Consider the following 25231-nt stretch of genomic DNA (forward strand, 5'->3'; position numbering starts at 1 on the left):
ATAGTAAACAATGTTTCAAACAAAGTGGAACCCTTCAGCTCAGGGGCTGGCCAACCTTGGCACACAGGCTGGATCTAACTCCTAGACTGGCTTTGCAAAGTCAGTTTCCTCGGAACAGAGCCAGGCCCTTCCAGGCCTTTGTGACACTCTGAGCACCTCCACCCACAGCTGTCACAGGCCCCTGGGGAAGGAAGGACATAGGGCACCAAAGGAGAAGGCTCATTTCTCAGAATCAGGCTTTTCTGGATACTGGCCCACGTCCCCGTCTTCACTAAAGAGACGGCACTGCACAGCAGCAGGTCTGTCCTGTTGCAGGGATATTTCAGCAGGTGGAGAGCTCCTTTTGACAGGGGAGAGTCCTGAGTTTTAACCTCAGTCCCACCCCCAGTGGCTGAGGAACTTCAGACTAGTCAGTGCCTCCATTCCTCACCTTCTGCCAAACGGTCTGAGACAGTGCTTCTCAAAGTGTGGCCATAGCCCACCTAGGAGAGTGAAAACTGCAAAACCTCAGCGCCTCCTCCCCCCAGCCAATAGATGCCATATTTTAACAAGATCCCATTAAATTATGCAAGGTATAATTTAATGGGATCTCTACATATGATCTTGAGGATCCAAATCCTGTAATCCTGAGATCCTAAGACCCTAAAATATGGTTTCTTAAAAGCTGTAATGAATAGAAAAGGGCAGCAGAGGTGACTCATTTCCAGAAAGGAGCAGCCATGTATTTCCTCACCAGGGTGATGGGTTGAATGGGTGGGTTGTGTGATGACTGAACCACACGCCATTTGTCCCTATGTTGAAGGAACAGAGACCTAGGTAGCTCAACTAAATAGGTTTCTGGTAAGAATGCACCAGAAGGGGCTGGGTACAGTGGCTCATTCCCATAATCCCAACACTTTGGGAGGCCAAGGAAGGTGAATCACCTGAGGTCAGGAGTTCAAGACCAGCATGACCAACATGGTGAAACCCTATCTCTACTAAAAATACAAAAAATTAGCTAGGCATGGTGGTGGGCACCTGTAATCCCAGCTACTTGAGAGGCTGAAGCAGAAGAATCACTTGAACCCAGGAGCCAGAGGTTGCAATAAGCTGAGATTGTGCCATTGCACTCCAGCCTGGGCAACAAGAGTGAAACTCTATCTCAAAAAAAAAAAAAAGGAATACACCAGGAGGGATCAGGGCAATGAGATGGATTCAGGCAAGGCTTCATAGTGCCTGGGACCAGACAGGCATCCTGATCCAAAGTGGCTGGAGGACGCCAGCCCCAAGAGTGTGTGGAGCGCTACATGAGGGCTCTGCAGTCATGGGGCTCGGCCATGCCCACCCTGTCTGCTTCTTCCTGCATTTGTGGCTTTCACTCTGCAACCCATCCTTCCTCTTTCTTGAGGCGTATGCTTAGAGGTGTTTCCACTTGGATGCCACCCCATTGGCACCCTTGCTTGTTACAACCTGTCGGGCTCTGCACCAGCTGCCATCTGCCCTAGACGCTTTCAGGGAAATTTTGGTCCAAAACTAGGGGAGACACCATCCTCAAGATGAGGCTTCAAAACTAAGAAAATGTGGTTCTGTTGGGGAGGTTCAGAACTTGCAGGGTCAGAGGTCAGTCAGAAGGTTTCCAGCCAAACCCCTTTCTTTCTCCTCTGAGAACATCAAAGGATAGTTGTCTATATTCACAGTCTTCTTAGGTGTCTGATGGAGCAGTTTCTTCTGAGCTGTTCAATTCTTTCAAAAGTCTGAACAGAAATGTAAGACTGTATGCACCTGTATTAGTCCATTTTCATGCTGCTAGTAAAGACATACCTAAGACTGGGCAATTTACAAAAGAAAGAGGTTTATTGGACTTACAGTTCCACATGGCTAGGGAGATCTCACAATCATGGTGGAACATGAAAGGCATGTTTTACATGGTGGCAGACAAGAGAAGAGAGCATGTGCAGGGAAACTCCCCTTTTTAAAACCATCAGATCTTATGAGACTTGTTCATGATCATGAGAACAGCATAGGAAAGACCAACCCCCATGATTCAGTTACTGCCCACTGGATCCTTCCCACAACATGTGGAAATTCAAGATGAGATTTGGGAGGGTACACAGCCAAATCATATCAGCACCTCTTCTGTTGCAGGTTAAACCATGTCCCAGATATTCATACGTTGGGGTCCTAATCCCCAGTACCTGAGAATGTGACCTTATTTGGAAATAGGGTCATTGCAGATGTAATTAATTAAGATGAGGTCATAATTGGAGTAGGGTGGGCCCCTAATCCAATATGATTGGTGTCCTTATTTCAAAGACCAAAAAAAAAAAAGAAGAACAGGAACATCAGGGTACAGATATGCACACAGCATGTGAAGATGAAGGCAGAGGCTGGAGATGCATCTGCAAGCCCGGGAAAGCCAGAGATGGCCAACAGCCCACCCAGAGCTGGGAGAGGAATGGGATAGATTTTGTCTCCAGAACTTCTAGGAATGGAATAGAATCTATTATTTCTTCAGAACTTCTAGAGATGGATCCTATTCCTAGAAGTTCTGGAAATGGAAGTGTTAGCAAGGTTGGCTGACATGCCTGTCTCCAGAACTTCTAGGGAAGATATTTCTGTTGTCTAAGTCACCCAGTGTGTGGTCCTTTGGTTGTTACTTTGTTCCTTTGGTTGTGGTCCCTTGGTAGCAGCCCTGGAAAACTAACACAACTTCCAATCTGAGAACGGGTGGTCGAAAAAGAGGTTTGACAGTGTGGGAATGACCTGGTCACTGTTCAAGGTCACCTTGAGGTCACCTGGCCCTCTCCTTTACAGCCAAGATGGCCAATAGTTGATCCAATGACAACTTTTTTCTTGTTCAGGACCTTGAGAAGTCTCCCTCCCTCCCTTCTCTGACATAGCTTCCTTGAAGGAAGGAACATGGGCAAATGTTCATGATGCAGTCCCAAGAGAGAAAGATGTTTCCAAGTTGGGGACAGTGCTGTGCTGAAATGCTCCCAATAACATCACATTGGTAGCCTGAAATCAGACATGGAAATTGACGAACACTATAAATAAAGCCCTTTTATGCCCCCCTCAGAGAGCTGGTTGTTAAACATTAGCCAGCACACCCCTCTTTAGACTACTCTTCTGACTTCCCTTAAATCATAGCACTCACATACCTGTGTGTTCTCCCTGCATGTAACAGCCACCCTTCCCTCATGAGTCTGGAAGTTCCTTTTGGGAAGTGGAAAAACTGGAGGAAAAACACCTGAGACCTCAAGGTTTTATGTTTCCCCAACATGACAAGTTTCCCAACCAGAGTCCTAAGTTCCCCCAAGACTGTGGAGGACCACTTTTCTAAGTAAGTCAAGGAAAGATCTCACACCTTAATAGATTCAGCACTCTTACATTAAAGGCAAAGATCCCAGAAACACAATTCACAATTATGAAATGGGAAACAGAATCCTCGAAGTGAACATCATGGTGACAGCAGTGAAATGTCCATTGCTACCCTGTTTAGGAAATAATGAAGGTGCTTTATTACAAGGTCATGCCAGTCTGCTGTTGAAATTCAACCCATCTGAAACAGCAACAGGAACCCTGACATTTGAGTGACACAATGCAGTTTACAGAGAATGTCTGCCAACAGGATCGGGTGGCAGGAAGTGATGTCCCTGCACTGTTTCAATGCCTGGTCTCCTTAAAAAGTATTTAGGAAGAAACTTTTAGGCACAGACAGCCTGTTTCTTTATTGCATTATTCACTGTGTGACAGGAGAGAAACGGTTGCACATCCAAGCCCCAGACCAAGTGACAGCAGGTGCCCAGGAGAACACTTGGCTGATCCCCCTTTCCTCAGCAGACATGCCTTTTCACTGAGAGGCACTTTTTTTGACACCTGAGGCCAAAAGAAAGTCAGGCGGGTAGGCGATGTCTGCCCTCTGTCCAAACTGACAGGACAGATGGTGGCAGTGCTCCACACCCCTGGGTGCCTCCTTCATTTTCCATGGATTTCTGCACTCCTCCGCTGCCTCTCAAAGCGGGATCTCTCTCCCTCCTCCATCTGTAGCCTCCCTGGCTGCAGGTGAAAAGGCCCTTTCAAGTGTGCTAGTCCTGTGAAACATGCCGAGCCCGCTGACGCTTAAGAGAAAAGATTGTTATGACTGATCTTCAGATGACAGCATGAACACCGTTGAGAAAGTGGAGTGAGCATAATGAAAAATGCATGATTTCTCATTTGACTTTTCCCCAAGCAGTGGGAATAAATTTCCCCAAGCAGTGGGAATAAATTTTCCCAAGCAGTGGAAATAACGTTTTTCTTGTTTCAAGGTGACAATTTTTTTGGAAGTGAGGGTGCCTTGTGCATTAGTGAAGGTTTTCTCCCAGTGACTTCCACTGTCTGGTTTACTCTAAGGGAAAATCCACTTCTGAAATGCAATCTTCACATAAACAAAGGAGTCAGATAATTACCTGTTACACAAAGACATTTCTTAAGGTTTGTCTTTGAATTTTAGCATCCCTACATTGTTTTGTTTGACCAAGGTAGTAAGGATTAAAAGGAAGAGAACAGAGAGGAGATAGGTAAGAGACTTTTACTGGGACACACATTGTTTGACATAGATCTCACCATTTCCGATTGTCCGACGCCTGCTTCACATAAACATCACCCACCTGGTTCCTTAGGGGTTTGAAGTTTGCACCCCCTACATTTGCTTAATAAATACTGAAGAGAAGCGGTGAGGAGTGGGCAAGAAGGAAATCCTTTTTTTTCTTTAATTTTAATCTTTAGCTTTGTAGGCTACATGTTGGGTTTACAGTTACAGCATTTCTCACATTGTGTATGGGAAGAGAGTGACAGTCAGAGATCCCTAAATTATGAAAGGGTTCAATAATTGACTTCTGTCTCAGTTTGGGCTCTCTTAGAAGCAGATCCTGAGGCAAGATTTGGAAAGTAGTTTATTAGGGAGGTAAAGAGAATACCAGTAATGAATGGGAGGTGTGCAGGAAAGAGACAGGACCGGTTAAGTGTATGTTATCCTGCCAGCCATCACTCTCAGCAACTGGAGCTTAATGCCACTGGGAAACTTTAGAAAACCACATCGAAACTTGAGAACACACCCCAAAGGTATCCCACCCTGTGGCAAAGGAGCTGGAATAAAACCCATTAATGAAGTTTGTTCCCAAAAGGTTGTAAATGCCCCAGTGCTTTCAGCCTGAGGATGATGCACAGAGCAGCCTTCAGCCTCTTGGGAGGAAGCCCTTAGACAAAAAGATGCATGCATATACTGATATTTGTAAACTCCCAGGCACAAGGAATTCTAAGGTCCAAGGGATATGGGCCCACACACAACTGCCAAAGTACAGTTTAAGCAATACCTAACCTGAGACCTAGAGTCATCACTCTCTGGATAAATAAAGCACTAGCAAGATGATGTGTTTACTGTTCAGGAATAGGATGTAACACTTGCGAAGAAGGAGCTGCAAAAAACAGCCATTATGAGACACCACATCTTATTTTGCTCCGACAATCAGAAAGGGAATTCGGGTAATGCTACAAGGTCTTGAAAGTGACAACTGATTCATAAACTTCTTTCCACAACTTGAGGAAATGCAGCCATCCAGGGCAACCCTGGCATACCTTTTGCTGGCTCTGATAACTACAGTTCTTCTTAATTACTCTTTGGAGTTGCTACTGGAGGAAATATTTTAGGAATATTTAAAGACAAGGTTACAAAAATCTCCAGGGTACAGATGAGACGGAGCACTGATTGTTTATTCCCCAGGGGGCTGCAAAGGGCAAATCACAGATCTCAGGTCTTCTCCCAGCTGGAATGTATGGACGGGGACCACTTACAAGACAGCCACCATCCAGGAAAGCAGGGGACAGAAGGCTGCCTGGGGAGACAGTGATTAATCAGGCATCGGCGAGGGGAGGCCACAGTGCCACCTGCTGAAATTTAATCAGTCATAGGTCGGATGCGGTGGCAGCAAGTGCCAGGGCCTCTGGCAGACAATGAATGCCTCCTGCCAAGGAGCTCTCAGGATTACTCCGCTAGCCCAGATTTATGCTCTGCGGCCAGATGAAGGTCACAACTGAGCAGAACTGCTGCAGCGTGGAATCTGCAGCTCAGCCTTGGAAACAGCTGGCGACGTTACCATCCCTCCTTTCATTTTCTGGGTTAAAGAGAACTATGAGAAAAGTCTGGTGGATTTCAGGTGATCCTTGTGACCAACTGTCTCATTTTCCAAGGACTTTCCTGGTTTTAGCACTGAAAAGTCCCACATCTCAAGAAACCCCTCAATCCTGGGCAAACCAAGAAAGTTGATCACCCACCTTCGGCATTATTGGTAGCATTGGCCCACCTGGGCCCAGTGAGACTGTCACCCGGGGTTAGAAGTTGACGTGATTGTAAACTCAGCAGCACCTGTGACATCAAAACAATTCATCACCACAATGGCTGGATCCTTTGAGTAGTGAGACAGAATAACACAGGGTTCTGGTCTCCAAGGAGGTTATACAGAAAAGCAGACAATAATTAAAGACGACCACAGGTGCCATCAAACACCGAATTGAGGTGAGTAAATCAGAGGCCAAGGCTGACTGCACCATCTTTAGCTTGGCTGTGCCAGAGAACCTTATACCCTACTCCCACTGAACTACCACAGAACCCAGAGGGGCTCTGCAGAGTCTGGCACTGACCAGTGAAAGTTCCAAACTACGGTGGCTCATGCCTATAATCCCAGCACTTTGGGAGGCCTAGGTGGGTGGATCACCTGAGGTCAGGAGTTCGAAACCAGCCTGGCCAACATGGAGAAACCCCACCTCTAAAAAAAAAGAAAGAAAGAAAGAAAGAAAGTTCCAAACTAGGAAGGATACTACCTATCATCACTCCCACTCACAACTCATTGATTAAAATGACTTATAAGACTTCACTCAACCACAAAGAGGCCTGGTCATGGGCTCAGACCATGGACAGTTGGAAATATTTAGCAAGCAGCAGCACTGACTACCACAGTGTGCACTTAAGCAGTTAGGTAGCTCAAGAGGTAATCGGCTTACCTAGTGAGGACAAACATGAAAATGTCAGAGATGTCATTAGTTGTGAATAGTTTGAATAAAACGTTCATGAACTATGAGTGCAGAAAGGCAATATTCATGAATCAATACACTGTTTTTTGTACAATTTAAAATATGTGTTTATTTGGACTGGGCATGGTGGCTCACGCCTGTAATCCAAGCACTTTGGAGGCCAAGGTAGGCGGATCACCTGAGGTCGGGAGTTCAAGACCAGCCTGACCAACATGGTGAAACCCCGTCTTAAAAAAAATAACAGTGATAAATAGATAAAATATGTGTTTATTTTAAAATTCATATTTTAATAACAGATTAAAGTGCTATAACGGAAAAATTTCTGCAAGTCTAAATGCAATACACAAAAGAAAAAGGAAAAACAGAGTAACTATATATGCATCTAGATAATAAAAATCTAGCTCAGTTTCTTAATATGGGAAGAGCTCTTACAAACCAATAAAAATAATACTATTAGGCCAGGCAAGGTGGCTCATGCGTGTAATCCCAGCACTCTGGGAGGCCAAGGTGGGCAGATCACTTGAGGTCAGGAGTTTCAGACCAGCCTGGTCAACATGGTGAAATCCTGTCGTCTCTACTAATAATAATAAAAAAAAAATTAGCCAGGCACAGTGCTTGCTATGCACCTGTAATTTCAGCTACTCAAGAGTCTGAGACAGGAGAATATCTTGAAGCCAGGAGACAAAGCCTACAATGAGCCGAGATCACACCACTGTACATCAGTGTAGGTGACAGAGCTAGACTCTGTCTCAAAAAAAAGAATACTATGAAAGAAAAAGAATGGGCAGAGGATATTATGTTTTGGGTATTGGGGATTTGCTACTCACAAAGGGGGATTATTCACAAAGCAAGAATACAAATGAGCAGGAAAGACACAAAAAGATAAATTCAACTTTAGTGAAAAAATATATAACTCAAAACAATGAAGTTCTATTTTTGCCCACGAAATTGGCAAAAATATTTTAAGAAATCACAATTCTAAACCATAACTCATATGAACTGAATATGGAGTTCTCATGCACTGCTGGTAAACACATAAACTGTTAACAAGCTTTATCAAGAGCAATAATATGGCAGGTGGACCAAAAATCGTCATTCATTTTTTTCATCCAAAATTTTCTCTTTTAGAAATGCAGCCTCAGAAAATAGATGCAAAGACATGTATAAGATAACGTTCATTTTAAACATATAGTACTTTTGTAAAAACTAGAGACGGTATTCCAGGTACATTCAAAAAGAGGTGTAAATACATTGTAGAATGGCTATGTAATAAAACTAATTTAAAAAAAGTATGGCGTAGAAGGTTATTTATCACATAAAGAAATGTTAATTATATAATAGTAAGAAACACCTTTTAAGCAGGCCAAGAAGGTCAATCTATTTTTATTATCCCAATTTCACTTTCAAGACTGTTCTTATACTTTGCATTTGTATGTAAAATTGGCAGAGATCCACAAAACATCACCAGTGATTATCTATTTATGTAAGATTATAACGGATTTTTATTTCCTTCATCTTCTATATTCCAATTATTTTACAGTAAGTATTATTTTCATACTAAAAAAACGCAATAACTTTTTCTAAGATATGCTAATGTTATATGAAGAAATCAAGGTAACTGGAAAAAATTACCATAATTGCATGTTTACAAAAAGATAAGCTCTCCCAGGCTTGCCTCACGAGGGGTCTGTACGCTGCACCACCGTGGACTGGTGTACGCTCTGGTCCTTAACTTGGGTCACTATACATTGGTTAGGGTGAAGGGACTGACTCACTTGAGCCAACGGTTTCTCAAATTTCTACCTCCTCAAACGTAGGTGATGCGCTGGGGACACAGCAAGCCACTGTGCTAGTCTCTGGCTGGAATGTCACCCTAGCTGACAGTAAGCAATTTGTAACATTCTTTTTATATGATAAGCAAAATTAAAAATTTGCATGAACATTTCACAAGTGTTGGGCTTGTGAGAGGCCACTTTAGGTCATGCCCAGCAAGTTCCAACTCACTGCTCTTTACCATTGGGGTCAGCAGGGTTTCACATCCTGGACGGAATACTGGATGCTGTTTTGGCAGTGGTGAGGAGGCCGTCCTTTGCATAGCTTAGTAGTCTCCCTGGCCTTTATCCACTGGATGCTATTAAAACACACACACAGTTGTGACCACCAAAAATGTCTCCATCACTGCCCCCTAGAGCAAATGGTTGCTCCACAATGGTTGAGAACCAGGGTGGTTACGTACACGTCACAGTGCCTAGGTTAAAAGTTTCCATTTGATGAAAACTTTTGAAAAACACTATAATCTCACCAAACTCTAAAAGAAGAGTTACACTGCTCATTTAATTTCACCTAAATGAATTTGCCTTTTTTTTTTTTAAGGCAGGGTCTTATTTTGTCACCCAGGCTGGAGTGCAATGGTGTACTTACAGCTCATTGCAGACTCAAACTCCTCAAACTCCTGGGGTCCCAAGTAGCTAGGACCACAAGCGTGCCCCACCACGTCAAGCTAATTTTTTATTTTGTACAGATGGCGGTGAGTGGGGCTCTCGCTGCTTTGCCCAGGCTGGTCTCAAACTCCTGGCCTCAAGTGCTCCTCTCACCTCCAGCCTCCACCTCCCAGAGTATTGGGATTACGGGCATGAGCCACCAGGCTGGCCTACTTGCCTCAGGCAGCTGGGGCTGCAAAGGCATAGTGCACAAGGCATAAATACAGGGAATCATGAATAATTAGGGTCACAATCAATCTTCCACTCACTGAGCATGTGCTGCAAGATTAGGGCAGAGACTCCGCCCCCCAGCAGACAGCCCCGCCCCTGCAGACCCAGCTCCGCCCACAGCACTGGCTCCCGGGCCATGGCATCCCTTTGTCCTCCAGCCCCAGCGTCACCCTCTAACTCATGGGTGACTTCCCATGTCCCTTTTGGGTTTCAGGCTTTTCTTTATCACCTGTTCGCTGGATAAAATTCCCTCTGTGACCTGTCAAATGTGCCAGTATTTGCCTGGCTGAATCTCGATTGATACATTGTATATTTATTGGGATAATGTTACATTTGTATATTAACACAGGGAAAATGGATGTCTCTGTGATCCTGTCTTTCTATTCAAGAACAAGGCCAGTATCTTTCCATGGGATTAAATCTTCATTTTCATCCCCCCTTCCATAGAGTTCAGAGAGTTTCAAAGCCTCATTTAGCACTTCCTTAGCTCTTTTCTTTTCTAATTTGTTTAGTTTCTTCCTAAGTATTTTATCCTTTCCGTGGCTAGTATAAATGGGGCTGCCTGTAGGGTGTCTGTGGGGACTGATTATGTAACGTACTTAGCAAGTCCCTGGCATGCAGTAAGTGCTATAGAAATGTTTGCCGTGATTGTCAGCCTTTGTTTTCTGCCCTCTCTCCTCTAACGGGTTATGGTTTAGATGTGAGCCATAGTTGTTCTGTCTTGGTTTCTGCCTAGCTCCTGTTCAGGTGAAGCTGAAAGGCAGAAATGGTTCATAGGGCATTATTTTAACAGGAAAGTGTTAATGCAACAGGGGGTAATTTACAAAGAACAGAAATTTATTTCTTGTGGTGCTGGAGGCTGGGAAGCCCAAAATCGAGGCACTGGTAGGTTCAGTGTATTGTAAAGGCTCCATCTTTGCTTCCAAGATGGTGCCTTGTTGCTGTGTCCTGTAGAGGTGACAAACGCTGGGTCTTCGCATGGTGGAAGGGTTAAAAGGGGACTAGCTATTTCCCTGGAGCCCTTTTATAAGGACAGTGATCCCATTCCTGAGGACAGAACTCTCAGGACTTAACTACCTCCTAAAGCTCCCACTCTTAAGACTGTCACATTGGGTCTTACATTCCAAATATGAATTTGGTGGGGGACATATAAGTTCAAACCAAAGTAGGGTGGCATGCCAGCAACAGCCCCGTCTCATAACCGGTGCTCAGTACCCTTATGGAGGTCCCTCCCCGCTCATTTCTGCCCCTAGAACTCGGGTTTTTTCCTCACTGGCCCATCTTCTCCAGAAGCCAAGGACCATTTGGTGCTAAAGCCCAATACACTAGAAGCAAGGACACAATTATTGTTGCCTCATGTGACCTACCTAGCTTAGGAAAACAATGTTTAATATTCCTAGAAAACCAAGTATTCTTGTGGGCAAATCTGATGGTTTAAAACAAAATTAATGCTTGCTGTTTCCTGTTCAGAAACAGGCTGACAGTTGCTCTCTGTGTATCAGTGAACTGGCTACTTAACAAACTGCCCCAAAACTCAGTAGCTTAAAATAACAATCATTTCATTTTGCTCTTGGCTCTACAGGTCAGCAGGGATGTTCTGCTGATTGGGACCAGGCTTGGCTAATCTTAAGAGAGTGTGCTAGACACTGGGATCAAGGATGGCCTCTCTCCCAAGCCTGGCAGCTGGCAACAGGGGCAGTGAATTGGTCTGGAATACTTGTCTCTTGTCAATCAGGAGCTAACCTATAGGCTTATCGTCACGGTGCAATGGAGTTCTGGGAGAGATCAGAGAACATAGGCATTCTTGAGACTTATGCTTGGAACTGACACAGAATCACTTTCCACCACATTCTGTTGGCCAAAGCAAGACATAAAGCCAGCTTGGATTCTAGGGGTGGGAAATAGACCCCTCCTTTTGATGGGTGGAGCTGCAAAGGCGTAGTGCACAGGGCATAAATACAGGGAATCATGAATAACTAGGGTCACAATCAATCTGCCACACTCCCCACACGAAGAAGAGGTTGTTTAGCTTCGATTTCCTTATTTTAGCAAAGGTTGCTTCACCTCACTAGCAGCCTGCATGTGGATTGATTCAGGAGAAAGTTCTGCAGATGGCCTCACCCATTTATCATAATTCACATCAGTTGCACTTTGCTATTTTTTTTTTTTTTTTTTTGAGAAGGAGTCTCACTCTGTCGCCCAAGCTGGAGTGCAGTGGTGCGATCTTGACTCACTGCAACCTCTGCCTCCTAGGTTCAAGTGATTCTCCTGCCTCAACCTTCCTAGAAGCTGGGATTACAGACGTGCATCACCATACCCAGTGAATTTTTGTATGTTTAGTAGAGACAGGATTTCACCATGTTGGCCAAGCTGGTCTCGAACTCCCTACCTGAGGGGATCCACCTGCCTCAGCCTCCCAAAATGCTGGGATTACAGGCATGAGCCACCACGCCCGGCCACACTTTGCTATTTCTTGATATCGAGCCGAAATCTGAGTCTGAGAGATCCTCTGCACCAACTGTAGGGATGATCTATTTCCCTTGCTGTCCCAAAGATCCTTGTTTTGGTTGGAGTTTTCCAGCATAGATCTATCAAGATGTTGCAAACAGTTCCCAGCTAGTGGCTGAATAAATACTTGTTCACTTGTCGATTCAGTCAATCACAGGCTAATTAATTCCCAGTCCTGTTAGAAGCAATTGAAAATGTCTCCTTGTCAGGAAGCAGAGAGAGCTTGGAGGTAATCCAATCATCTCTCTTCCTTCTGGCTTCTCCACCCTTAAACCACTGATTCTGTGTCAGTTCCAAGTGTAAGGACTGTGGACACCTGGTGGCCACATAGGGAGAGACTTCCCATGATAATTTCTTCTGTCTTCTGCCTCTAGAGGGATCACAGAGTCACCCTGGGCCAGGCTGTGGGGTTGCTGGAGGTCGCACCTGCCCCTTGCCTCCCACACTGCATGGCTGTGCTCCTGTCTACCCTCCCAGCCCACAGGCAAAAGCTAAGCAGCCCCATGCCCCACTACCTTGGGAGTAGGAAAGTGGGAAGCCAGAAGCAAATGGCCCAATCCTGGGTTGTTTAGGTAAAGAGGAGAAACCCAGAGAAGACAGGGGGAGAAAAGGATTTTTAAAAACCTCTAGGAACATGGTTTCAGGAGAAGAGCCATGCTGACTGCAGGGATTTATGCAAAGCTTGCCATTTAAACTAATTAGCATGTGGCAGTCACTGCTGTGCATACTACTAGGTGTTTAAGATTTTATTTACTGTGTGTTTTACTTGCTCCTAGTAGACTTTCCTCCTGTATTTGGTGTTCCCTTTCACAAGTAAAATGTCATATATTATTGTGTTTAAGAGGATTCTAGTATGATCCAGTTGAATAAAAAAGAAAAAATATATACATATGCACACACACAAAGTAAGATTTTTATATATTTTGGGATAAATCTATGCTTTATATTTACAATGTCTACATATCATATTTAAATTTATATATTGATATATAGCTATTTAAAATAAAAGGAATGTATCTTCTATAAACGTTTTACATAGCTTATGTAGCTAAGAAAAAATATATGTTCATATACTTACATTTTCACAGAAAAATGTCTGATACAGAAGGGGATGTAAGAATGAGTTAATAATTACCTCTAGAGAGTTTTTTATTTTCCCTTCCATGTACTTAGACTTTTTATCGTGAACATGTACTACCTTTATAGCATTTTTAAAAAGCAGTTTATTTGTAAATTTTAAGGCAATTCTTCCCACTTTTCTTACCTGATTATCCCCAGCTTAAATTGTAAATTCAGGTGACTTTTGTAGATTGGATTCTTCCTGGAAAAAAAAGTTTCCCACAATGCCCTGCCAGAAGTATATGGCATCCAACCCAGTTTGAAAAGTGAGCCCATCTTTAGGTTCAGCTGCTGAAGAAGCCCAACTCCTGACCCTCCTGGGCCAGGCACCTCCCCTGGGCTAGGACCCACCCTTGCCCCCTTGCAGCCCAGGCTGTGGGGTAGCAGCAGCATCTCCCCTGCTCTCCCCAGGGCCGCGGCGGCAAAGGCAGCATCTATGTGTGGGCCTCTGGGGACGGCGGCAGCTACGATGACTGCAACTGTGACGGCTACGCCTCCAGCATGTGGACCATCTCCATCAACTCAGCCATCAACGATGGCAGGACTGCCCTGTACGATGAGAGCTGCTCTTCCACCCTGGCTTCCACCTTCAGCAATGGGAGGAAAAGGAACCCTGAGGCTGGTGTGGTGAGTGCAGCCCCTTCTGTCCTTGTTTCCTTAGGGCCACTGAGCCTGTGTCAGGATGGGATGCTGGGACACTGACTTGCTCCCCTCCTGTCCCCTCCCTCAGAGCCTTAGTTCAGGCTCTGAGGGGAAGACCCCTTTTCTACATGCCCAGCCCTGCTTTCTAATAAGGCACAGACCTCCCATCTGCAAGCTAGTAGCACAATCAGTGAGGACTCCTTTCCAGATCGTTTTCCATAGATTTTCTTATTTACTGTTTTTGGCTTACAAATAATGATAAAGTCTGATTTATCAATCAGTTGCCCCATTCTGTCACTTGCAAGAATAACTAACTCATTGTAAGAACCAAGACATCACTCTGTGACCCCATCTGAAACAAGAACCCATCTGTGTATTTATAGTAATTTAAGAAACAGCATTCGTGGATGGACTTTTCTGGATCCATAAACTTCCCTAAAATTGCACATGCATCTGTTATTTTCTCAGGGAAAGAGTTGTGATTTTCATCATATTTTAAAATGGATCTGTGATTTTTAGAACAAAAAGGTTAATAATCATAGATTTAGATCATTGCTCTTTTTTGAGCAAAAAAAAAAAAAAATCTTTCTTTCTTGGCAACTAAATGTAATGACGAATTTTCCAAGCCCCTGAGAAATGCATCATCTGTAAAGCATAATAAGCCTTTTTGGATCTTTTCCTCAGATCAGCATTTTCTCATACCTCCAAAACAGGATTTTAGTACGTGGTCCGGTAGTCATGCATGAGTTATACCCTGACTGGCTGTACCCATCTCCACTGAGGTTTTTCAAGAGAGGAAGACAGGAGCTCAGAGCAAATCATTATTATCATCCAGTGTTTGGATCCCACACCCCCACGTGGATCCCGCCTTAGCAAGTTGACCATGCCCTCATGTGAGCCAGGAGAAGCCCTCTACCTGGAAGGGACACAGACCTTAACAGCCTGTCCCTCCCATCAGCCCTCCTGCATTCCCCCTTGGTCTTGGGGAGGATGAAGAATGTGTCAGCTCCTCCCAAACAGAAGGGGGCTTTCACTCATCTTATCCTATAAGTTGTATGGACAGAAAGGGAGAAGGGCAGAGCAGACAGGGACAGGTGAGGTGACATTTCACTCTCACTCCTGGAAGCTAAGGCCTCTCATTGGTGTAACCTCATCCTCAACCTTTATTTATGACTATTTCTACTTGGGCTGGGGAGAGTCCTTGGGTTTCCTCCAAATACTATAATTTTGCTGAATAGATGCCCTTAAATGTCCTTGGTAATTTCTTCCTCAAAATAATAGGCTCTCTTGAGGATCCTACAGACAGAGGAAGAATTCCTGTTATTTATACATGATTGTAATGAACACCCTGGCTCTCCCAAACGTTGAAAATGAGGTTTTTCACTTTGTGAAAGCCCTTTAAAAATCTGTTCACCAGTCTCCCCTCCAAATAAGAGTTGTGGAGCTGATACCCATGTATTGGGTTGTCTTGACTCACTCAACACGTCTCAGAATCTCTCAGTGGATTTTACATGTAGAGAAACACTTTTTAATAGCCTGCCCTTCTAGGTAGACTTTAGCTGAGTGTGTTGATTCTTCCCTCTTTAGGAATGCCCCTCTTCCCCCCACGAAGGAAAAAACAATGTTGATGAAGTGGCCTTTGGCCTTCCAAGGATCAGTCCCCAGGGTGGGGGAATTGGCATCACTTTCCACCTCATAGGGTTTTCTTTTATTCAGGAAATAAATCTCTCTCTAGTCTCTGGAATAGCCACATGTAGGCTTCTTTGAACAACTGATTTATCTTATGGACAGTGTAACTATAACTGGTTATGTGTCTCTTTTTACGTGGGCCACCAGGAAGCTCAGATAAAATCTAAGGCAAAAGAGAGAGGTATATGGATGCTAAGTTTACCCTTAGTTTCATCTTAATCTTCTTGGGAACAAAGCATAGTTTAAACAAAAGAAGTAGGTCGAGCACAGTGGCTCATGCCTGTAATCTCAGCACTTTGGGAGGCCAAGGCAGGTGGATCACCTGAAGTCAGGAGTTTGAGACAAGCTTGGCCAACATGGTGAAACCTCATCTCTACTAAAAATACAAAAATTAGCTGGGCATGGTAGCACATGCCTGTAATCCCAGCTATTCAAGAGGCTGAGGCAGGATAATCACTTGAACCTGGGAAGCAGAGGTTGCAGTGAGCCAAGATTGTGCCACTACACTCCAGCCTAGGCAACAGAGTGAGACTGTCTAAATAATAAATAAATATGAAGTAGATAATCCCCTGCTCCACGTTGTGTGGGGGTTCAAAATAGCATGATGTATTCACTCATTACTCAATATCTTCCCTTCCAGGCAACCACAGATTTGTACGGAAACTGCACTCTGAGGCATTCTGGGACATCTGCAGCTGCCCCCGAGGCAGCTGGCGTGTTTGCACTGGCTCTAGAGGCTAAGTATGTTCATAGCTCTGGGTCCAGGGCCAGCTCTGCAGGGTGGACTAACACGTGTCTCTTTGCCCACATGCCAGGTGTCCATGGAGGCAAAAGTGGATGTGAGAGGCTACGAATAGTCAGGGCCAAAGAACTCTGCTGTGCATTTCTAAGTGACCCATGTGCCTGCCTGCACACGTGCATGTACACACACACACACACACACACACACACACACACCATCAAACCACATACTTGGAAGCACACATCACCACCCAGCAGCACATATCAGCAACTTACTCAGACACCCAGTGAGGGCAGAGATATTTCCTTCTTGATCAGATTTACCCCTTTATCCTCTGTGTATTCCTGGGCAGTTCTACTCCAGTGATATTCACAGACAGCTAAGTAAAGAGCTGGTGTTTCAGAACATCTAGCAAACAAGGTGCTGCTAATCAAGATTTGTTAATTTGCGAGGTGGATAAACTTTTTAACACTGAGACGAGATGGGCAAAGTCACACAGTGTAGACCAAGAGATGGGCTTTATGGGGAAAACTTCCAAGCTACAGGTAAGAGGAGGCCATCTCCAGTGACCTCACCATCCTACAGAGAGGCCACATACTGGACATACCTTGGATTTAAGCAGCAGTGGAGGTACCTGCCCACCTACTACTCTGCCTTCTTTTAGTGATACCTGAGGCTGGCCTTATGTTCGCAGAATGAACACATGGGCCTCGGACACCACATACATCGTGTGAGTGTAAGTGCCAGGTGTGTAGGGAATTGTCATAGAGTGCAGCTCCCAACAACTTGTGAGAAGTTGGATTCAGGCTCCTGGGAAAGGGGAGTAGAGTAGCTAGGCAACCGGAGCCCCCAGCATCAATCTCTAGGCAGCCCAGCTTGTCTCTCTCTACGTATGCAGCGCATTTTCTGATTTGCAAAGGAGGCAAGAATAGAAGAGGGCTTCAAAAGATTACTTAGTTCAACCCTCTACTTTCACGGAGAAAAAGCATAATTATACTCCCTTAACAGATCAGACCCCAAATTGAGAGTGACTCCTCTCTTTGGATAAGTCTAAAGTTTGATTCCTCTAACAAAATTCAGATAGAAAATGTGTGATGCCAAGACACTGGTCAAAGCTTAACTATTAGGCACAGAGACCTCTGCTTTTGCAAGCACAGAAACCAAAATTTATTCACATACAATGTATGTTTCCTGAAGATGAAACCATTCCTCTCAGGGCCTGAGTGCATCCTAGAACCTGAGCCAGACTTGCTCACTTCATCGGCAAGCAGACAAACAGCAGAGCCTGCTGCCTCTGGCTGAGCGGCGCAGGGCCGGGGAGTAGGAGTGCTCCTAAAGTGAAAAGGGTTTCTGGTCGCCCTTTCGACCTCAGAGGTCAGGACTGGACTCACAGTCTTCTGCGATTTTTTCGAAACAAAATCCTATGCCTCTACCTAGACCCACAGGCATACAAATGAAAGACCTAAATAAATCAAAGTGGAGGACCGAGGCTGCTCTAAAGAGATTCATGACTCTGCCTTGATCAGCACATACACCCAGATACCCTACAGGAAAGAGAGCAGTCACCATTTAGGCACGCTTTGTTTTGAAGCAATGATCATGAATTTAATATTCTCTGTTGGCATAAAGAGGGAAAAAAAAGGTAACACCTGGCAGCTTGTGGATAAGTCCGTCATGGGAGCTGATCCTAAAGTTCTTCAAAATACCAACTTTCTGAGGTTGGAAGCAGACCCTGAGATGAAATTTTGGTGCAAGTGATTTATTAAGGAAGGGATCCCAGGAAAGACAGGAAGGGAGTAGGGGAAGGAAGTTAGGGATGGGGGAAAATCCAAGCAAGGGCACGACCTCAGGATTTCTGGCCTTAGCCTAATCCCCAGTGTAAATTAGGCCTCAGAGTTTGTTCTAACTCCAGGCAAGGGAGCTGGACTGTCATCTTCTTGTATGAGTCAGTCATCGGCTAAGAGCTACCCTGGAGAAACTCCAAGGCATCTCTAGCTTTAGGCAAAGCGACTCCAGTAGCCAAAAGTGAAAACGGTCATTCAGGATGAGATACTCCAAACAAGAGGCCAGAGGGAGGAGGAAAAGGGCCTCCACAGGCATGACAACAAATTATCTAAATGTATGCCCAACAGGACTTGAAAGGGAGAGAATAACACTCCTCCCACCATGACCGCAGGGGAGAAAAAGAAAACCATCTCTCTCTCCTAATCAGCGGTCACTTTGTAGTTTAATATCTTAATGTAGTTTTCTGCTCAATGCTTGAAAACGCCTACTTGAGTCACAGGAAATATTGCTCCCATCTCCCAGTATCACCAATGTCAGAGAAATTTCAAAGAATTTTCGTGGGGGATGACTGCCACCTTCAAATATTTCTCTCGTATGACCTAGTGCTTTCTCTGTGGTTCTAGAGGATGAACTAGGCTTAAAAGGTAGATGTCATATGGAGATCAGTTTTTGTCTCAAGAAAATCATCTGGAGTAAAGTGGGACTGGAACAATGTTTCCAAACTGACCTTCCAGGGGATGGAAATTTTTTTTTTTTTTTTTGAGACGATGTTTGGTTCTGAATTTTTTTTTTTTTTTTTTTTTTTTGACGATGTTTCGCTCTTGTTGCCCAGGCTGGAAAGTAATGGCACAATTTCAACCTCTGCCTCCCAGGTTCAAGCAATTCTCCTGGCTCAGCCTCCTATGTAGCTAGGATTACAGGCAAATGCCACCATGTCCGGCTAATTTTGTATTTTTAGTAGAGACGGAGTTTCTCCATGTTGATCAGGCTGGTCTTGAACTCCCAACCTCAAGTGATCTGCCTGCTTCGGCCTCCCAAAGTGCTGGGATTACAGGCGTGAGCCACAGCACCCAGCCTGCTGGGATGGATTTTTAATGTAAACTCTTTAGCAAGTATAGTATACACAAAGAAATTCATTAGGTATGGCTCCATGACATTTTAACAAAATGAACAGACCCATGCAGCCTGCACTCATATTAAGAAACAGACCATTTCTGTGCCCTGTTGCTCAGCCTTCTAAGAGATTCCTCCATGTTGCTGTTTGTAGTTATAGGTCATTCATTCTCATTGTTCAATATCACTTTGTTGTATAAATGGATATTTGCATTGTTTCCATTTGGGGCTACTATGAGTGATATTGTAAGGAACATTCTTGTATATGTCTTCTGGAGAACATATAAATGTATTTCTGTTGAGTGTCTACTAGGGAGCCAAAATGTTGAGTCATAGATATATATATATAGATAGATAGATAATATATGTGCAATTATCTATATATATATGTGCAACTCTGGTAAATACTGCCAAATCGTTTCCTGAATGGACACACATTGACCCTACCTTGAGCAGTAGATGGGAATTACAGTTGCTCCACATCCTTGCCAAAATGTGGTATTATTAGTCTTCTACATTTTAGCATTCTTATGGATGTGCAGTGGAGTCACATTACAGTTTTAATTTGCATTTCTCTCATAGCTAATAAAACTGAGCACACTGGGGAAATTTTTTTAAAAATACATTTCCAAGCCCCATCCAAGCCTCACTAAATATAAATCCCTAGGGATGGGTGGCCTAGGAACCTGACTTTTCAATGCCTGTTCCCCAGGAATGCTTAAGCTGCCAGCCTATCCCTGATCTGCAGACTAGGGTGTGAGGATGACCAATAAGGCAGTAGCTCTGTGAACCTGTGACTCTGCGTGCGGAGTATGGGTAGCTGGCTTCTGTTTCTGATTAAGTGTTGGTGTTCTGTCAAGACTGAATGTCTCTGCATGAACAGCAAATCCAAATAGTCATATCCAAATAATAACAGAGAGAAGTACAATTTATTTATTCATTCTACTTGTGGAACAATGTAAGGACTTGATTTTCCTCTGAGTGAAGTGATTGCCACTTGGATGGGAAGAGTGGGGGGTTCCCCACACAGAAACCACTGGGTTAGCGATTTAAGCCATTAAACACTGGTTCTCAATACTGGCTGTCTATTGGAATGGTCTGAGAAGTGTTAACAATTTCCAGTGCCTGGGTGTCACTCCCAGAGGATCTGATTTCCTTGGTCTGGGATGAGACCTGAACAATGAGATGTTAAATGCCCCAGGAGAAAATGTTCATGTGCAGCCCAGATACATAACCTGTGCAACAACCTGGCTCAAAAACAAATCATAATTTGCAGTTTGAAAAACGTAGGCATTGAGTAGTAATAACACTAATTTCCAAAAACGGTAACACTTACAAGAAGCCTAGTTTATTTACTGAATGAACAATGGGCCAAGGACCATCCTGGACACTAAGGACACAAATATGCTGAAGATAATTTCTCTACCCTTGAAGAACCGGTAGCCTTGTTTTCAAAAATGGAACACACCCACATGACGGTTCCCAGATGAAGAAAGAGCATGGCCGGCACCCAGCAGCTCCCTGTGTCCCCTCCCAGTCACTACCCCACAAGGCTGACCACTAACCTGACCTCCAACAGCATAGATTCGTTGTTTTTGTTTTTATGTTTTAATCAGGTGAAATCATACTCTGTGTTCTTTTTTCTGCCTGGTTTCTTTAGGCCAACATGGTATTTATGAGACTTTTCCATATTATTCAGAGTACCTGAAGTTCATTCATTCTCATTGCTGTACAGTACCCCATATTCTGTAAGTTACACCTCAGTTAGTTTACTCATTATTTTTGGATGGTATGTGGGGTTTTCACAGTTTGGGGCTAGAAGCAGTCTAGTACACAGATCTGGTGAATATGTACACATTTAGTCAGGCATATGCCTAGGAATAGAATTTCCAGGCCATAGCTTAAGTTTAACTTTGGAAGATACAGCCAGTTTTCCAATTTGGTTGGAATAACTTGCACCCACATCACCAAAGTACATGTTTTCCATTTGCTCCACGTCTTCTTCAACACTTGGCGTTGTCAGTCTTTTTCATTTAGCCATTCCAGTGTGTGTGTTAGACTTCTGAAATCAGTTTAAGTAAGAAAAGCAAGAAGATGTATTTAATTCACATATATCTGAATAGTGCATAGACACCCTCCCCTGAATTTGAGAGTTCATAGGGACTCCAAAATCTTAGAAGTCTGTGTCCCAGGTGATATTTCTCTTAGTCATTGTGTCTCTCTCCCTTTCTCGCCCTTGCCCTCTCACTCTCTGCTTCCTGTATCCAGCCTGGGTCTGACCTGGCGGGACATGCAGCATCTGACTGTGCTCACCTCCAAGCGGAACCAGCTTCACGACGAGGTCCACCAGTGGCGGCGCAACGGGGTCGGCCTGGAATTTAATCACCTCTTTGGCTACGGGGTCCTTGACGCAGGTGCCATGGTGAAAATGGCTAAAGACTGGAAAACTGTGCCCGAGAGATTCCACTGTGTGGGAGGCTCCGCGCAGGACCCTGAGTAAGTGGGGGCAGTGGTCCCTCTGCTGCATGTGGAAAGGGCCCCTGAGATGGCTCCATGGCATTGGCATAATATCACATTCCCCCTTCATGTTTGGGGCAACTGAATTTTTTTTTGGACAGAGTGTCGCACTTTGTCACTCAGGCTGGAGTGCAGTGGCATGATCACAACTCACTGCAACCTTGACCTCCTGGTCTCAATGATCCCCCTGCCTCAGACTCCCAAGTAGCTAGGACCACAGGCATGCGCCACCATGTCCGGCTAATTTTTTTAAATTTTTGTAGAGACAAAGCCTCACTATGTGGCCCAAGCTGGTCTCAAACTCCTGGGCTTAAGTAATCCTTCTGCCTTGGCCTCCCAAAGTACTGGAATTACAGGTGTGCACCACAGTCCTCGGCCTGGATTTGACTCGGGGACAACCAGCTTCCAGGCAGAGCTGTAGGGTTGCACAAGTTCAGGGGACACCATTTACATAGAACAAGGAGCCCCTGCTTCTGATCGTGAGCCCTAACAGTTTCAGTGGTGTATGCCATTATTTCTAAGGGCACAAGTCAACTACTGTAAGCATCACCCAGCTCAATAAGGAGAACATGACTAACATCCCCGAAGGCCCCCCATGACCGCCACTGTCATCTCTACACCAGCGCCATATTCTTACTTCTAACTCCATAGCTTAATTTGCCTGCTCCGTTTTTGCTAGAATCGTACACTATATCCTGTTTTACAACTAGACTATTTTGCTTGGAGTTGTCTTTGTGAGATTCAATCATGTTTAATGTGTACTTACAGCTTATTTTCGTTGCTGACCAGTGTTCCAGTGTATGGCTGTAACACAATTTATTTATTTGTTCTACTCATGGGACAATGTAAGGACTTGGTTTTCCTCTGAGTGAGGTGGACTGCCACTTAGGGGGATTTGAGCGAGGGGTTCCCCACACAGAAACCACTGGGTTAGTCAACTGCACCCACTTTCCTTCCACCTGCCTCACCTTGGCAAGAGGACAGGTCAGTAAGGATATTTCTTTTGTTGATTTTTGGTTTTTGGTTTTTTTTTTTTTGAGAAGGAGTTTCACTCTTGTTACCCAGGTTGGAGTGCAATGGTGCGATCTCGGCTCACCGCAACCTCCGCCTCCTGGGTTCAGGCAATTCTCCTGCCTCAGCCTCCTGAGTAGCTGGGACCACAGGCACGCACCACCATGCCCAGCTAATTTTTTGTATTTTTAGTAGAGACGGGGGTTCACCATGTTGACCAGGATGGTCTCGATCTCTTGACCTCGTGATCCACCCGCCTCGGCCTCCCAAAGTGCTGGGATTACAGGAGTAAGGATACTTCTTAATTTCTCTCTGTCCTCATTGATGCATTAGTAAAATGGAGATCATTAATTTTTACTATTATCACTGAGGTATTATTTACATACCATGAAATACACAGAACTTAAGTGTTATCATTTGAGTTTTGATAAATGTACACACCCTGGTAACTACCGCTGAATCAAGAGATAAGGCATTCCATCAACCCCGGAAGATTCCCCATGCCCTCTTCCTGCTAGTCCACATGCTCCAGACACCCTTTGTTTTTATTCCTCTCTCTGTAGATCAGTTTTACCAGTTCTTGGACTTTTTCCAACTAGAATCTCGTGGTCTGCATGCTATTGTGCACAGTTTCTTTTTCTCAGCATGAGGCTTGTGAGATTGGTCCGGGTCACTGTGTACAGTCATAGCTCATTCATTCTCATTCTGTCGTGAGAATATACCTCCATGGCGTATGTCATTTAAATGGCGGTAAAATTCATCCCCTGCCTGGGCCATGCTTCTGAGGATCATTGAGCCTGGCCAGAGTTCAACCCCTCTCAGACCTTTCCTCCTCATCACTCTTCATTGGTCCTAGACGCCCTGCAGCTCTTCTGCTCAGTTACCCAGACCTCCGATCTTGACTTCACCAACTTAGACCATACTTTTGACCTTTCTGACTCTCTGCTTTAGCTATTCTCAGCCTTCATGCCCTGTCTCCCTTTGGCAGCATGGTGACGCCTATGAGTCCCATCTCCGTCTAACATTTTCCAAATTCATTAGATTAAATACGTGGGATTGCAAGGGAAACCAATTATGTTGAAGCCAACTACAGAAATGTCTTAAAAAAAAAAACAAACTCATGCTGAAATATCTGTTCCCTTGTCAGCACATTAAGTAAACAGCTCTAGCAGGAAGTCTAATGGCCCCAGCAATGCCAGAGCCGCAGTGATGACTAAATGCTGGGGCAAGATCATTCAGTGGCTGTGAGGGGCTCTTTGACGACAGAGTCCGAGGAGGTGCTAACACCACTCTGCTTTGTGGCCTGCATTCATAATCGAAAGAGTAGCAAAGTTTCTGCTATAAGTCAGTGAAAATTAAGACGTGGGTTTTTTCATTGAAATTATTAGACCCCCCTGAATTCTATACTCATGGGCCCCAAAGTAAGAGACTCTTCTCTCTTTCGTCAGCTGTAAAATGGAGCTAATGTCTTTCCTCCTCAGGCTGCTGGGAGACTTTAGCAACACACAAGTCTACAGCAGGCACACAGTAGGCACTTAATAAATGTAATGGTGCTTCACCTTCTCAACCATTCCTAGCTCATGCCTGTAGAATAAAGAAAGATAGTAATCTCCAGAATTTTTGGTGAAATAATTGTCTGATTTTTTTTTGCAAATTCCAAATTACGTATCCTCTCAGCCTAAAATATCCTTCAGTGGGCAAACCTGTGCCCTGGGATGCCCATCCTCCCATGAGCCAGCAGCCTGCCGTAGAAGGGCAGCCTAACATAGGTGAGCATCCCGCCACCACAGGCCAGCGAATTGCTGTAGAAGGGCAGCCCACCATAGGTGACATCCTCCCAAGGACCAGTGTCCAGCTATAGATGGGCAGCCTACCATAGGTGAGTGTCTTCCCATGGGCCAGCATCCTGCCATAGACTGGCAGCCCACCGTAGGTGAGCATCCTCTCATGGACAAGCATCTTCCCATGAGTGAGCATCCTCATTGTTTACTCACTGAACCCCTAGAAAGTGGCACCAAGTGGATTACTGCCAAGCTGAGTGTTTTCTCCATTAACCAGTCTATTATTTTGGAAGGCCTCACTCTAATCGGCACCACATGGAAAAAATAAAGCTTCAGCCCAAGTCCTATAATAATGTAAAAACATAGAGCTGCCCAAGTCTCAAGTGAGGTTATAAATGTGCTGTAATAAAAACAGCTACTCTGCACAGTTCCTCACCATTTCCAAAGCTGCTGTGTCCACGCATCACTCTATTCCCTTCTGTACCCCTCCTCTTGGGAAGACAGGCTTCTCTGAGCTCCAAACAGGTTCATTGACACAGTCAAGGCCACAGAGGCTGTAAGTG

General features: G+C 44.6%; 1 protein-coding gene across 2 annotated transcripts in view; it reads left to right on the plus strand.

Moving 5' to 3' along the window:
* The window catches only part of PCSK2 (proprotein convertase subtilisin/kexin type 2), a 255827-nt gene that overhangs the window by 218160 nt on the left and 12436 nt on the right, over window positions 1-25231 (plus strand). For both annotated transcript variants that reach the window (XM_002747466.5, XM_008995791.5), the window contains 3 exons: window positions 13800-14015; window positions 16360-16460; window positions 21628-21855. In XM_002747466.5, coding sequence (XP_002747512.1) covers window positions 13800-14015; window positions 16360-16460; window positions 21628-21855 — 545 coding nt within the window. The remainder of the gene's footprint in view (window positions 1-13799; window positions 14016-16359; window positions 16461-21627; window positions 21856-25231) is intronic.

Source organism: Callithrix jacchus, chromosome 5 (genome assembly GCF_049354715.1).
Source record: "Callithrix jacchus isolate 240 chromosome 5, calJac240_pri, whole genome shotgun sequence".
Lineage (NCBI taxonomy): Eukaryota > Metazoa > Chordata > Mammalia > Primates > Cebidae > Callithrix > Callithrix jacchus.